Source organism: Octodon degus, unplaced genomic scaffold (assembly GCF_000260255.1).
Source record: "Octodon degus isolate 3935 unplaced genomic scaffold, OctDeg1.0 scaffold00069, whole genome shotgun sequence".
Classification (NCBI taxonomy): Eukaryota; Metazoa; Chordata; class Mammalia; order Rodentia; family Octodontidae; genus Octodon; species Octodon degus.
This window is the reverse complement of record NW_004524645.1, coordinates 12,564,695-12,578,444: the sequence shown is the minus strand read 5'-3', so window position 1 is coordinate 12,578,444 and position 13,750 is coordinate 12,564,695. Positions and strand designations below refer to the sequence as shown.

At 38.6% G+C, this 13,750-nt stretch overlaps 1 protein-coding gene across 7 annotated transcripts in view; it reads left to right on the top strand.

The window, feature by feature from the left end:
- The window catches only part of Adgrg2 (adhesion G protein-coupled receptor G2), a 136,642-nt gene that overhangs the window by 63,622 nt on the left and 59,270 nt on the right, over positions 1-13,750 (top strand). For all 7 annotated transcript variants that reach the window (XM_023719565.1, XM_023719564.1, XM_023719563.1 and 4 more), the window contains exons 5-8: positions 8,476-8,511; positions 11,037-11,075; positions 11,178-11,201; positions 12,962-13,000. In XM_023719565.1, the coding sequence (XP_023575333.1) occupies positions 8,476-8,511; positions 11,037-11,075; positions 11,178-11,201; positions 12,962-13,000 (138 nt within the window). The remainder of the gene's footprint in view (positions 1-8,475; positions 8,512-11,036; positions 11,076-11,177; positions 11,202-12,961; positions 13,001-13,750) is intronic.

The following is a 13,750-nucleotide window of genomic DNA, read 5'->3' as shown; positions in this document are numbered from 1 at the left end:
CCAAAAAAAAAAAAAAAAAAGCAAAGGACTAAGAAGATAGGGGTGGGTAATGTGTGAGGGTGTAAAAAGAATCAAGAGTACATTTCATCTTCTCTTTTTGGCCAATACCTACCTAGAATTACCGTTTGCTCTTTGGGAAGTTCCATCAGCTGAAGTTTTCTTTACTGATGTCATTATTAATCTTTTAATAAATATGTTATGTAAGAGTACTTATTGAGCAGTGTGATGTGAGATGGTCACAGCTCAAGTAAATATGTTTCAGATGTGCCAAATTAGAAATGTTTTCATTCATTTTTTTGGTTATGTAGTAAAGTCTGAAAATGCAATTAGTTTCTGGAAGAGTCTCTGTTGTCCTGAGCCCCAAAGAACCAGTATAATAATAACAACAACAAAAGTTGTTTTGTTTGAGGTTCCCATATAAGAGTGCCTAGGCGGGGCAGCTTGTTTTTAATCATCTCTCTATGGAATAGTAATTCAGTTCAGAGGACTGCCACTGAAGTACAAGTTTCTGTTGGGCCTAAAATATTCATGCAAAGGGACCTGGTTTATTCTTTCTATATCCATTCCAAAAAGATAAAGCTTTTAGTTTTCCCATTCAACCTGCGGGCAAATACATTGAAGGGAGAGGCTGTTTAGTATTACCACTGGCACAGCTTTGAAACAACTGTGTCCCACTTGAAGCACATCTGAAATCTTACCATCTACCACAGGCAAATAGTGGAAAGAAAAATGAAAACTTCAGAAATGCCCAAACATGTCCTTGCATGAGTAGGGTGCAGGTCGTTTATGTGGAAGGTGTCTTAATTACTTTTCTTGTGGTTGACACAAAATGCCCCACACCCAAAGTTAAAGGAGGAAAGGTTTATTTAGCTCAGTTGGCAGGTTTCAACCCAGAGTCAGCTGGCTTCAAGGCGGTGCAGCGTGGCAGAGGGGCATCGCAGAGGAGAAACACGGTTCATGGCAGGCAGAAGGCAACAGGCTGCAAGCAGAGCAACAGCCCTCCTTGGCCCCTTATATTCTTACCAGGCTACCTGCCCTTAGGGCAGATACCATTCTTACCCAGGATGGGAGGCCCTTAATCCTAATATCACACAATGAATCAATCCCAGCATCCCATCCTTTTTTTAAATGTATAAATGTACAGGGTCTCCAGGGTCTCACACACAGACCACAGATCAGACTAATAGTGGTCCTCCTGTTTTCAGCCTCCCAAGCGCTGGGATTACAGGCATGCGTCACCACACACAATCTCAACTCATCTCAGAGTGCGCTGGGGGCAGGGCTGGCACGGCACGCCGGGGATCACCATCCTTAATTCCAGCTTCACACACTAGGTCCAGCCACCTGCCAAAGGCCCAGCTATGACTGCATGAGGCTTTGGGGGAATGTCTAGATATGAGCCACAGCAGAGGGTGATGGGGAGAAATCATGATCAAGGGAGCAGAGATAGGACGTTAAGAGAAAAGGAAAAGTCAGTAATGGCTTTGTCATTGAGATCACTGCTCTAGGCAGTGGGAAGGTCACAATTATGAGTTTTTGGTATGTACTTGCATGCACATTGTAGTTCACAACTGTAAAATCTGTTAAGTAGTCACTGCTCTGATTTACAGTCATAATCACTCCTCCTCACTTCAGATCCTGAATAATAGTCTTCCAGGAAATATTCTCAAGTCTTCATGGACTCTGCCTCTGTAATTTTGCCTTGTTATTCTCAGACCAGTTCCTCATTCTTCCCCTGCTCTCTTTTGTACTGACCTTTGCCATATTTTCTGTGTCCCCTTGTCCAGCCAAGATTAGTCAGGGGCTGGCAGTGGCAGGAGACTGGAGTGCAGGAAGAAAGGAGAAGTTGGGGTATTTCTCTCCCAATCTGATGGACTAATGTCCATAATAATAGCAGTGCATCCTCCGTGCTTCTAATCGTAGTGGACAACTTTCTAGCTCTTGCTGTGTGGCTCTGTTCCCTGAGATCTGATTCTCTCACCTCTCTTCCTCCAGCCCTACAAAAGGCAGCAGCTTTCTGCTGGTGCTCACCTCTAAATCGCTCTAACCCTTCATCTTGGTGTTATTTCCCTGTGTCAGATTCCTGTTCTTGAACTACTTGTCACAGGTGCCAGACTTGATCCCCATCTCACAGATATTTCTTTTTCCTCACTTGTTCCCTCCCTCCCTCCATTCTTTTTCCTCCCTTCCTTCCTTTTTGTTCTTCAGTACTGGTGGTTGAATGTAGGATCTCTGCATTGTGGTACATCCTGAGCTTTTATATTATAAACAATAAGAGTTTACTTGGTTTACAGTTTTAGAGGATGGGAAGTACAAGGGGGCACATCTGGTGAGGACCTTCTTACTGCATCATAACATGGCAGGAGTACAAATTAATTCACAAGATGAAGATCAGTAACTACCCCACTCCTTCAAGAATGGCATTAATCCATTCATGAGTTAGGGGCCACCGTGATTTAATTGCTTTGCAAAGGTCCTACCTCCCAATACCATCACAATGAATTAAGTTTTAACATAAGCTTCTGGAAGGGACAGTCAAATCATAGCACACTGTATGTCTTTTCCCAACTGGATGCTAAGCAGCCTAATACTTTATTATCCCCCAGGTACACAGTCAAGTGTCTTCCATCTGGTAGCTGTAAACCAAGTAAGCTTTTATTGTTTATAATTTACCCAGTGCGTGCTATTCAGTAATAGGAGAAAACTAAAACATGGTGGAACTATTAAATGACATATCCAGATGCCATGTGAATACTGTAGTCATTGAACACTTACAGATATAAGGAGGAGAGAGGCATCTCTATCTGCTTCTATAGCCAGATCACTACCTTAGAGGGCCAGAGAATTAACATAAATGGGTCATCTTCTAAAGCTTCCAATTTTATAACACAGAGTCAAAACTTTCAGGGCTAAAGGGACTTTGCAGATGCACCTCAAGTTAAGGACCATGAGATGGGGAGATTATAGTGACTATCTGGGTAGGTCCAGTCAAATCATGTGAATTTTCAAAAGGGAAACAGGAAGTGAGTCAGAGTGACAGCATATGAAAAGACACCCCCCAACCCTCTCCCATTGTTGCTAGCTTTGAAGATGCAGGAATGAGACATGAGCCAAGAAGCATAGGTTGTTTCTCAACTGTGAGAATGGCTTTCCATTTACAGCCACCAAGAAAAATGCAGACCTCACTCCCAGGACTGAAAGAAACTGAATGCTGCCAAAAAACCCAAGTAAGCAAGAAGCTGATTCTCCCTTTGCACCCCCAGAGAGGAACATAGCCTATCATCAATTTGATTTTAGTCTGGTGAGATTGGTAATGGACCTCTGTTCTACAGAACACTTGTGTACTGGTTGATACATTGCGTCAACTTGAGAAGTTTAGAAGTTTAATTAAGTGACTCAGCAGAGAGCTGCAATTCTTTCTTTGTGAACATTCTCATCCTCTGCAAGGGGAGGGCATGGACATTGTGTGGGTTCTACACCCTCAGTCCCAGGGTAGCTTGTTTACAATATAATTCTGCCACCATGAACTGCTGCCCTCTGCCATGTGCCACTCTGCCTGGGAACCAGCCAAGTATAGACTGAAACCTCTACAAACTGAGCACAATAAACTTTCCTTCCTTCATTTTGGGTGTCGAGTATTTTGTCCCAGCAAGGAGTGAAAAGTAACTGAGACAACTTAAAATAATAAATTCATGTTTTAAGCTACTAAGCTTGTAGTAATTTGCTATAGCAAGAACAAGGCACTGGTCTACTGACGTTTTCCACTTAAATTACTTGGCTGACATTACCAGCAATACTATTAAGTTTAGGAGTGGACCAAATACAGAAATGATGTGGAGTGCTGAGACTGAGTTCTTGGATATATTGAGTTAGAGAGACAATGGCAGTGAGGCATCGTCATGGCAGTGAGGGGACCACACTTGGCCATATGGACTGAAGTTTCGTAGAGGGTAGCAATCACTTGGAAAAAAGTGCTGGGGAGGTGATGTAGGGAAAGAGCCTTCACCAAGGTGGTAGTTTCTTGAGTTTCTAGTTGTTCTAGCTCTGTCTGGCTTCTACTAAAAGCTTCTGCTCTCCAAACTCTTCCTCACCATAATTAGAATATATGGAATTTGTTTTTAAAAAATAATCATGAGTGTGATAGTGACTAAATTTTCTAAGCAGATCACAATATTTTATTTACTGCCTTCAATCAAGACTTCAGTAAGTGAATAATGCTTTAAAATTTGCTCTTTGTGAGTTTCCAAAGGAGAATCTAAAAATTGTAAATGTCTTTCTTTGTTTAGGAATCTTTTTAATGATAGGACTGTTTTATCTCCTAAAAGTGGCTTGGAGCCTATTGGAAATGATGACCACCCCTTTATTGTAATAAATAGGAAGTGAATTGGGAGGGAGAGAGCCCAAGAGAAACAATGATATCCAGCAACATGTAAGGCCTGTGGTGATATCTTTATGTTGGACTCAGGCAAAATGATACAGAGCATTACAAGAGACAGAAAAAGTGAATCACTGAGCAATTGGGCTCCTACTGAGCCTCTGGGCCCCCACAAGGGGACAACAATGCCAAAAGAAGAAAGTAGACATTAATCATTTAAAAAAAGCTCTAGCCCTAATTTATTAGATTTCCTTCTTTCATCAAAGTAGATCATTGTCTTTATATTTTGGGGTTTTATATAAGAGGAAGCCATGCTATATTTAAGCTTGTTTATCTCACTTAACATTATGGTCTCAAGGTGCATCCATTTTCCTACAAATGACTCAAGTTTATCTTTCTTTATGACAGAGTAGAGCTCTATTGTGTGTAAATACCACATTTTCTTTATCGATTTATCTGTTGCCAAATATAGGTTGCTTCCAGGATTCTTGTATTTTGAATTGCGCTGCTATAAACATAGAGATAGATAATAGGAAGTATGGAGATAGATCTTTCGCAAATAAAAAAAGGATCAAGAGATGGAAGGAAGAGGGAAGGAAAGGAGGGGAAAGGAATTAAGATGTGGGATGTACATGTACCAGTTCCCCAGAAGGAATGTAAACGTTCTGTGCTACATATGCTAATTAAAAAATAGGACCCACGCGTGATGGCCCATGCTTGTAATCCTAACATTGGGGAGGCTGAGACAAGAAGATCACTCTGAATTCAAGGCCAGGCTGGGTATATAGTGAGTTTATGAACTACATAAAGAAACCCTGTTTCAAAAACCCAAAATAAGCAAATAAATTTTTAAAGTATGTAATTATCTGTTCTTTTGGGAAATCCTAGAAGCCATGGAAGTTCCACAAAGAGGGCAGCTCTGCCTGTGACAAAAACCAACAAAACCTATATTTTGATCAAGTTTTAGCTCTTGATTTTGAGCTCTAGCTATCAAAACTCTCTACCCAGGTGTAGCAGCCCAGGTTTGTGGACTTTTCAGGAAACTTCCTTCTCTTCTCTGCCTTTCTTCTTACCCTTGAGTTGTCCATTTCCTCTAAAACCTAAAAGGCGAAACTCAAATCAGCTCCTTTTCCTGGATCAAAAGAGTTGGCAAGGGCTGGCAAGATAGCTCAGCAGACAAAGCACCTGCTTTGGCAAGCACAGGGACCAGGGTTTGAACCCTGGTCTTGCATGCCAAACCAGCCCCACCCCCAGGGCACACTGAGCTAGGGACAGAGACTGGGTGAGGTGGCACACCCCTGTAATCCCAGTGCTGGGGAGGCTGAAAACAAGCATCACCACGAGTCTGGTCTGCATAGTGAGACCCTGTACCAGATACACAAATATAAATAAATAAATAAATAAAAGAGTTGGCAGTAGAGAAAGTTGAAACCACTGGTGCCCATGACCAGCCTTTGGACAAAAAGATAAAGGAAGCACAGCTCTTGCTGTCTTTCAACACCACTCTCCGCTCCTGTCTCAGATGTCTGCTCTCTTCCAGTGCCTTCATGCTGCCTCCTGCTTTTGCCATACTCATGCCCTCTTATACTTCAACTTACCCTCACTGCCCTCCTGGGACACTTCACTACCCTGAGAATGACACCCTCACTGACAAGTGTCATTCTCAGGGTAGCCTGTACTGAATGTTGATTTTTCCCCAGTGCTTTTCCACATTGCCCACTATGTGAGCTTTGCTAGCTGATATGAATAACTCAGCCAGTTCAAATTAATTCATGCTAATATGTGAATGATAGCTCCCTAGTGCTCCCAATAGTATTTATTAAATTAACCCTTTAAAAGTTAACTGAACATACTTTTTTGACTGGTAAAATATTAAAGTAGCATGAGGGCTATATTTGAAGAATAAGACTAAGGAAGAGGTAATTCCATTTAAGTTAGAGCCCCAAGGCACCTAACCACTCTTTGCCTACCTTTGAGTTGTTGGCTGCAGGAGAATTGGGGACATCATGGTTCATTTAGTCCTGCTTTCCAGCAGAACTGTGGTTTAGTTATCTCATGGAGTAATCAATACCTGCCATCATTTTGGTAAAATAAGCTCCTAGAGGCCACTAGATATGTTTCATCAGGCAGTTGTAGTTTCCAAACATATGTGTTCTCTCCTACTGTTTACCAAAATAACACTGTTCTTTTGTAATTAAAATCATTTGAAGATTAATAGCACCCTGTGCTGGGTGTGGTGGTTCACACCTATAATCCCAGCATTCAGGAGACTAAGGCAGGAGGATCACTGTGAGTTTGAGGCCAACATGGACTACATAGTGAGTTCAAGCCCAGCCTGAACTTCACAGTGAGAGTTATACAGCAAAGAATAGTATAATTGGTTCAAGTTTTCTATAGGGCATTTTGAGGATTATAATTTATGGCATTTCTGAAAGTAATTAGCTATATACGTACAAAAATCTAGTATTGCTTATAATTGTGAAAATTTGTGCATACCAAAACATTTAGAAAAAGGAAGTTTGTTATATAAATGACAATCCAATCAATGAAATGCCATACAACCATCACAATTGTGGAAAATTGTTTCATAATATAGAACAATTTTCAGCACATACACAAGAAAAATCAAGTTAGAACTAGTTTTTTTCTGGTATGATCCTTCTTATACATATAAACACATATATACATGTATCTATATACACATGTAGGTATATACATAGAAAGTATATGCTAAAATATTGATATCATTTATCTCCAGATGATGAAACTTTAGGTAGTTTTTATTTTCTTCATTTTTAATTGTTTTAAATTTTTTTAAAGTATTTAGTACAGGGTCTCACTACATAGATCGAACTCATAGTGATCCTCCTCTTTTCAGCCTCCCAAGCACTGAGATTATAGGTGTGCATCACCAAACCCAGTCTCAGTCGCTGTCTCAGTGCACCCCAGGGGCGGGCCCGGCACAGCATGTGAGGATCAAACCCCGGCAGGAGGGCACTTTTTAAAAAATTTTTTAAAAGAGAGTACAATATCATATTAAAACAGAAAAATTATGAGTGATACACAATTTCACTAAACAAAATAATATGAATTTCACAGTGTTTTAATGCATAGTGTTGTCCTTAAATTAGTTGTTCATATTGCCAGATATATGCATGCAAAATTGGAAGAAGAAACATATAAGAAATTAAGGGGCTAGCCTAATAGCTCAGCGGACTAAAGTGCCTTCTTAGGCAGAGCGCAGCGGCCGGGGTTCGGTCCCCAGTGTGCCATGCGGGTCCCACTGCAGGCATGCTGAGATGTCAATTGAGACTGGGTGGGGTGGTGCATGCCTGTAATTCCAGCACTTGGGAGCATGTAAACAGGAGAATTACTATGAGTCTGATTTACGTAGTGAGACCCTGAAGACCCTGTAGTACCTGTCTTAAAAACAGAAAAAGAAGAGAAATTAAGAACAAAAAAGGACAAAGAATTGAAAAAGTAGACAAAACAAATTAAACATTAACTGTTCTCTGTTTTTTTGTTTACCTATTATTTCTCAAGTTTCTCCAGGAAGCATGTATTATTTTTCATAAAGAGAAAAAATACTTTTCTTTTTAGGGATCTGAGCATGTTCCCAAAATAAATAACTCTGCAACTCGCAGTTTATACACCCAGCAATGTCTGTTGGAGTTGAACTCATGAAGATGTGGTAATAATAGGCACAAAGTCTGTGCTAAAAAGAAGAGCAGTTAATGGAAGTGCAATTTATGCAGGTACATATGTTCATTTCTACACATTTTAATGAGTATTACCCAACGACTGAAGATCTTAGTCATCACTTTTAGATTGAAATGCACCAGGCCATTACATGATACAATACAGGAAAGACCATCTACAGTTAAAATTTGAGAGGATTGCGGATTGCTTCATCAGTGATGTCTCGTAGAAAATTAAATAGCCCTGCATCAGCATGTGCAAAAATAATAGCAAGTTCACATACTGCCCTCTTTTGGTAGCAGTTTACAACTCAACTTGCATTCATCACCATTTCAGATTTTACAGTCCCACAAATTTGTGCAGAAACTAAACTAATTTTAAATCACCTTTTTCCTCAACAGAAAGTGCTGATAATTCCAGTTTTTCATCACTGTCTGGTAAGATTATTATTTTATGACTGGGAAATTTTAGGAAAATTATTATTCTAAAAGTTTTCCTGCCAATATGGCATATGGTCTGATGCAACAAAATAGTTTTCCCTCAAGTAGCTTGATTAAATTATGTCATTAAACCTACATCTGGAAAATCAATAGTACACATAGATAAGAAGACAGGCATATTGATCCTTCTATATTGTCAAACAGAGCCAAGAAGTAAATTGCTGGGGAATAAATTGTGGGTTTTCATTATGGTAGCTGCAGAATTTCTTCAGTTCATGTTTTTGGAACAGCATAAAGAAATTAAACATGCCACCTGTTCTTACATTTATAGGATGAGATGGTCTCTTAAATGCAGTCCCTTGGTGCCCTCACTGAAAGAATATTTTTCAAAATGCTTTTAAGAGCTAGGCAATCCCTAGAGTAAAAAAGTAAATAAGTTAAAGAGAAATTTGTAACTAGAACCCCTATTGGTAGGAACTGGGATCTGTACCCCAACTCAAGGCAACTAACTGTACTGGGACCTTAGAGATAAGTGCTCCAGCCCCACTCCTTAGTTGACAAGGGAAGGAAACCTGGAACAGCTGAATAATTTGTCCAAGATCTCAAGCGTCTTGCCCAAATGATGGATGCAACCCATGGTTTCTCTGACTCCTATTTCTGTATTCTGTCTGATATACCATGTATGTTAGAATGGTAAGGAGTGAGAGAACTCCCATTCTATCCTTGTATGAAAATGATCCTCTACTGTTAGTCACCTACTTTGTTCAGTCAAATTAATAATAAAGGCTTTTCCTTCTTGTGTACATACTATGTGCCTGGAAGTCTTCAGACATCATCTCAGCCATTTCAACCTTAGAACACAGACGTCATTATATTCATGTTCTAGAAAAGAGAACTGAGACCCAGAGGGAAAACTTGCTCATATTCACACATTCTCTGGGTCTCTAGACTACTGGAGTTTGAATTTGATCTAAATCTTCACACCTCCATTGCCAGTTCTGATTTTGGACAAATTCCCTAATCTTTCTGTGCTATAGTTTCTTCCTTAGTTAACTGGAGAAAGTAGCAATATCTGCTTCAGGATATTCACAATGGTCGAATGAATTAACATGTGTCTGGCACAGAGTCAACCTTGATAAATAGGAACTATCATTAATATGAGTTATACTAAGTTGGAGAACAAAGATTTGCCCACTGGATGCAAGCCTCTAAAGCCTCAGCTCTTTTGACCATGCCGTTGTGCCCTCTAGAAGTTGAGCTTCCAGAGTTTGAAAAGCTTTTCAAGTAAAATAGCATTCCGCAAACCAAATCATGGTGATATCTAAGAAATCTTGTTTTCATGGAATGAAGACTGAGGCTTTGGGAGCACACACTGGTTTTTGTCACAAGATGCCATGCAGAAATGCTGAACAAAAAAAGGGAAGAACAGTGTAGCATTGGGCATGGAAGGCAGTTGTGCCTACAGACCTGTTCTCTGCCTGGCATCACCATTTATCAACATTCAGAAGAATTAATAGTCATTAATTAAAGCTCATCTTTAGTCAATGATTTTGTTCTGCCCCCCCCCCAAAACAAAGGAGTCCTTCACACTTTTGTGCTGTACAGGAACTGTCATATTCCTTATGAAATATCAGTGGAGGGCCGGGGAGATGGCTCAGTAGAGTAAGTGCTTCCCTGGCAAGCACAACGGTCTGAGTTCAATCCCCGGTTTCTCAAAAAAAAAAAAAAAAAAGAAGAAGAAGAAGAAGAAAGGAAAAAAAAGAAATACCAGTGGAATTAAAAAATAAGTGTAGTAAATGATGAAATATGAAAGCAGTAATGTGGGACAGACAGCATGTGTTTCAGCCAAGATATGAGCAGCCCAAAACAAACAGGTCAACCAAGCGCCGTGACACACCCAGATTTTGTCCATACAGGCTGAAAGTCAGACTCCCTCCTGCAAAACTTAATTTTACTTGAAAAATGTTTGTGTTTGTTTTTCCTGTGTTTGGGTAGAGGTCAAGCCATTGAATCTTTTTAATATTTAAACATGTGAGATGTATGTCATAGATTAGCATCTTAGTATATGTGGAGTTGTTCCACAGGAAATTTCTAACTCGATTGATTGTCTTAATAGCAGCCATATTTTCAAATAGCTTACCAGGAAATTGTGTTAGATAGTACAATATTGAGTAGTAGCAATTTTTTTGTAATCCTAAACTCACAGTAGAAAGTGTTGCCAGGCATCATTATAACAGGATGGAGCCAATATGTCAATATATTTCATGATTATAGTTCAAAAAGTTATTTAAAATAACTTTCTAGAACTTTCTTGGCTGAAAATTTTTGAAAGTAGTATTTCTTTCATTTTGATGTAGTTCCTAAATTTATTTCCATTATATTTCATAAGTAGTAGCAGGCTTTGTGATCATGGGTCTCATAGAATGTTTTCTATTTTTTATTATCTTTCAAAAGATCTGACTCTTTAAAACATAATAATTATTTCAAAGTATTTATTTAAATTTTTTCTCTCTTTTTTGCAGCTGAATCGTCTCTTGTCAGTTTTATCCCTTCCTCCAATGGTACTCCAGGCAAGATTTTAAAAAGATTTAAAAACTATATTTAGCCCAATTTGTTAATTTTTAATTATGCCTTTGTATTGTTTTTCTCCTTGGGACAAAAAGAGGTTGAAACTGCAAGCCTAAATGGTAAGAACTTTTCTGAAGCAAGGGAAAATTGATAACCTTTAATTTGTGTAGAAGTATAGAATATTATTGAAGATTTCTATCTCTAAACTATTCAATATACTGAATAATTTAAAAGAACCCTCAAACCCAAAAACAAAACCTATTAACCCTCGAATGTGACCTAAACTCTCTGGTTAAATGATAAAATTCTCACAGCACTCTTCTACACGCTAACTGTTCTAGAAGAGGGGAAAAAAACATATTGATCACATTTTGAACTCCATTTCACTTGTTCTCCAACACAATGCCAACAACTTTTACGTGTCAGATTGTTTAAATGTGAAAAGCACATCTAGTGACTTCACTATGATTCAGCATAAATTTGGAGGCACAGGGTTTTCACATAGACAGCCTTTTATTTTTATTTATTTATTTTTTTTTTGCAGAACAGGGGATTGCGCTTGCCAGGGACGTGCTTATTCCACTGAGCCATCTCCCCGGCCCCTAGACAGCCTTTTAATAGATGATTTTATCAATTTTTAAATAGTATGAAAAGAGAAAAATGACCTCAACATGCTAAAGAAAACACAAAGAACTCTGCTATATTTGAGGGAGATGAACAGGGTAGGGTAGCACATTGTTTTCTTCTCTCTGCTCAAAACTGGTTCAAATTCAGATTCAGCCCAGTGGAGAGGGCCAAAGGTTGTCATTTTTATGTGTACCTACTTTTTACAGTAACAGGAATATCTTCAGTTTACTTTGACAGGTTTGGATCTACGAGTGTGTGTCAATCTGTGTGTATAAGTGTGATCATCAATAAATGCCTGATTTTCCTAAAATTTTACCCACAATAATAGATTGTACAATGATTTTAACTTAAAGATACATTAATAGAATAGGTTTTTAATTGAATTTTAAATCAGGAACCAAATATTTTTTAAGAGCTAGTTGAATGCAGTATTTAAGATAGTTTTACTGGACATGATAGCATGTACCCATAATCCCAGCACTCTGAAAGGCTGAGGCAGGTGAATCACAAAGTTGAGCCCAGGCCAGGCAACTTAGCTATTTATTTATTTATTTATTCATTCATTCATTCATTTAGTCATTTATTTATTTATTTGTAGTGGCACTGGGGATTGAACTCAGGCCCTTGCACAGGCAAGTGCTTACTCTGCTGAGCTATCTCCCCGGAAACTTAGCAATTTAGTGAGACACCAGCTCAAAGACAAAAACAAAACAAAGAAATGAACTGAGGAGATAGCTCAAGTGTAAAAACCCTGGGTTCAATCCCCATTATCCCCTCTACCGTCTACACACAAAAAATCAAAATTTCAAGTTGCTTTATAAGCATGTACCACTGTAAAAATACACTGAGTGTCTCCAAACTTTCTGTTAAAGTTGGTATTAGTGTTGGAAATTTCCACGGCCCTTGGGGACTTTCATTATCATAGAGAAAAAAAGGAGACAAACTATTAAGCAACATACAGCTCTATTTAAATCTGTAATTATAATAGTGTTGCTGTGTTAGACATACAGACTGAATTTAGGAAACACATTTGGAAAGAATGAACATTTGCTGGGCACTTGTCTCTGGACATGGGAAAATGGACAAGGTGATGGGGACCCGGAGCAGCTGCATTTAGTAGTAGCACTTGGCTTGTGCAAGACTCCGGAGTTTTCCCAGATTTGGGGAAAAGTGAAATATTTAAGGATCATGGGAGAACTCATATTTGCTCACTATGCCAGTAGTTATGCTAATTTTTATTATTTTATTTCAGATGCCACTTCAAGCGTATTGTCTACTTTAAACAAAACAGGTAATACCAAGTTATTTCCAAATGTCATGGCTTGTCTTCTGGGGCTTCTTGAGTTTCTCAGTTGTGTGGTATATTAGGTTAGAAGAGTTTCTTTTGTCTCCTTGCTCACTTTCCTGCACCTTTAGCTGTTGGTATATTTCTCCTTTGAGACTGACAATGAACTATGATTCTGTGGTCACCACACTCCCAAGCTTCCAACTTCCAAGCTTTTGTAGCTATAGCACTCCATTTTATATAGTATGTATTGTTATTTTGATTATCACAGTGAAATAATGGCTCATAAAAATAGAAAATACAAAGAAGAAAATAGAAATCTTTTCTGTTGCTTTTCTAAGACTACTATTGTCAATAATTTGGTTTATATTTTATTCAGTATCATGTTTTATATACATATAATACATATGACATATATATATATAGGTATATATATATATATATATCCTTTGCAAAATAGTCAGTCCACATAGATCTTTTTATCTTGCTCTTTGACATCATATTAAGTTGCATTTGTCAGTGTCTCTTCTTTAATGGCTTGATAGTATTCCACTGTGTGCCATATGTTGAACATTAAAGTTATTTCTATTTTTTTAATAGAAGTTATTGCAATGAGCATCCTGTTACCAACATCTTTGCAATCATCCCTGATTTATGTAGGATACATTCCAAGGATTGCACATAATGGGTCAACAATATGACTATTTTAAGGCCCTTAGTATCTGCTTCCCGATTCCCTCCTAGAAAGGTTGTACC